This window comes from Caenorhabditis briggsae (assembly GCF_000004555.2).
Source record: "Caenorhabditis briggsae AF16 supercontig from assembly CB4, cb25.NA_018, whole genome shotgun sequence".
NCBI lineage: Eukaryota > Metazoa > Nematoda > Chromadorea > Rhabditida > Rhabditidae > Caenorhabditis > Caenorhabditis briggsae.
Genome location: NW_025543292.1, coordinates 13739 through 16017, shown reverse-complemented (window position 1 = coordinate 16017; position 2279 = coordinate 13739). Strand labels below are relative to the sequence as shown.

Below are 2279 nucleotides of genomic sequence, written 5' to 3'. Positions count from 1 at the left end.
CTAGAGGATCCCCGGCTATTAATATTCTGGTTATAATGTTGAAGATGATGAAAAAATAAATTCCTATAAAGTTTCTAAGAAGGTTAATGTAGACGTAGATAGAGTAGTTAATCTTTTGTTAGTCACCGACAATTCTGGAGAAGGACACTATTGCTTGATCAAAAAAAATAGATCGATTAATGAATACGCAGAATAGCAGAAGTAACAAATTTTGCATCAGATGTCATAATAACTTTTACAGTGAAGAAAAATACGAAAACCATTTGAGCGACTGTATGAATAATTCTCCACTCCAAATGATCAAACCTTCGAAAGATTATATTGAGTTCGATGGAATTCAGAAAACTCAAAAACAGAGATATGTTTGTTATGCTGATTTTGAATCTGTTATTTATAAAATTGATAATGTGAGCCGTTCACCCAGCGAGTCATGGAACGAAAATTTTGGCAAACATGTGGCTTCTGCCTTCTGTGTAGTCGTTGTCGATTCCTTCACTAATACTATCTATGACATGAAAAGCTATATTGGCTACGACACAATTTTAAAGTTTAATGAATATATTCTAGAAGTATGTGAAAAACTCTTAAGCATCGCTGACATGAGAATGCAAAAATTGACCTTTGAAGAAGATGAGTCTTTCCATAGTTGTGAATCATGCCCCGCCTGTGGAAATAAGTTTTGCGGGGATAAAGTTAGAGATCACGATCATTGGACTGGATTATACAGGGGACCTCTTTGCAATGCATGTAACTTGTTGAAACGTAGAAATAATTTTATACCAGTATTCTTCCATAATCTAAAAGGATACGATTCTCATCTGATTATCAGTGATGACAAGTCGAGTGAATTACTAAAGGAGCGAGGTGTAGAAATTAAAAGCATCTCGGCTAACATTGAAAAGTTTATAAGTTTTAGCTATCATTTTCATGATAAAGATCGTAAAAAATATGAAATAAGATTCCTAGATAGTTTGGGATTCATGCCTTCCAGTTTGGACTATCTCAGTGGTAATTTAGAGGATGATGAATGCATTATCACAAAAAAGTATTACAATAACGAACATTTGTTCCATCTAATGAGGCGAAAAGGTGTCTACCCATATGATTTTATGGATTCCTTTAAAAAATATTCCAACACGGAACTTCCTCCGATTGAAGACTTCTATAACAGTTTATCCGGAGAAACAATCAGCAATGAGAGTTACGAATACGCTCAGCAAGTGTGGAAGGATATGAGTTGTCAAACTTTAGAAGACTACACTAGAACTTATATGATTAACGATGTGTTACTATTAGCAGATGTTTTTGAAACTTTTAGAAATGTGTCTCTCAAAGAATATAAGCTAGATCCGTGTTGGTACTATACATCTCCAGGATTAGCTTGGGATGCAATGCTATACAAGACTGGTGTTAAGTTACAGACTATCAAGGATGTTGAAATGTATAACTTAATTGAGAAAGGTATTCGAGGAGGTATGTGCAATGCTATGCTCAGATATTCTAAGGCAAATAACAAATACATGCCAAATTATAATCCCGAAGAGGAATCAAAATACTTACTCTATTTAGATGCAAATAACTTATATGGATGGGCGATGAGTCAAAAATTGCCTTATGATGAATTTGAATTTATAAATGCTGCAGATTTTAGTATGGAAATGATAGAAAATCTTAATTCTCAAGGAAAGGGATGTATACTTGAAGTTGATTTAGATTATCCCGATAGTCTACATGACAAACACAACGATTTACCATTTTGTTCAGAGAATAAACGAGTTGGAACTACCAATAAATTAATCAATGATTTTAGTCCAAAGAGAAATTATGTGATTCATTATAAAAACCTTTTGCAAGCTATTCAGCAGGGTTTGGTGTTAAAGAAAATTCATCGTGTAGTTACTTTCAAAGAAAGCAATTGGCTTGCCTCTTATATAGAACTAAATACCAACTTGAGAAAGAAAGAAGGGAACGAATTTGAGAAAGACTTTTTCAAGCTAATGAACAATTCTGTATTTGGTAAAACTATGGAGAACGTTAGACATAGAGTGGATGTTAAAGTAGTGACAGATATGGATAAAGTTATGAAACTGGCTGGTAGCAATAATTTCAAACAGAGACATATTGTGAACAACAATTTGATTTTAGTGGAAATGACTCAGAAAAGTATTAAATTAGACAAGCCTATTTATGTTGGGATGTCTATTCTTGATTTAAGTAAGTATCTCATGTACGAGTTTCACTACGATGTTATGCTTCCAAAATATTCTTCGAATTTGAGA

The 2279-nt window shown here is 33.3% G+C and overlaps 1 protein-coding gene across 1 annotated transcript in view; it reads left to right on the top strand.

Moving 5' to 3' along the window:
- Nucleotides 1–2279, top strand: part of CBG23644 — a gene marked incomplete at both ends in the record, with an annotated part of 4273 nt that overhangs the window by 963 nt on the left and 1031 nt on the right. Inside the window, one exon of the mRNA XM_045240930.1 lies at nucleotides 327–1871. Within this exon, the coding sequence (XP_045091128.1) occupies nucleotides 327–1871 (1545 nt within the window). The remainder of the gene's footprint in view (nucleotides 1–326; nucleotides 1872–2279) is intronic.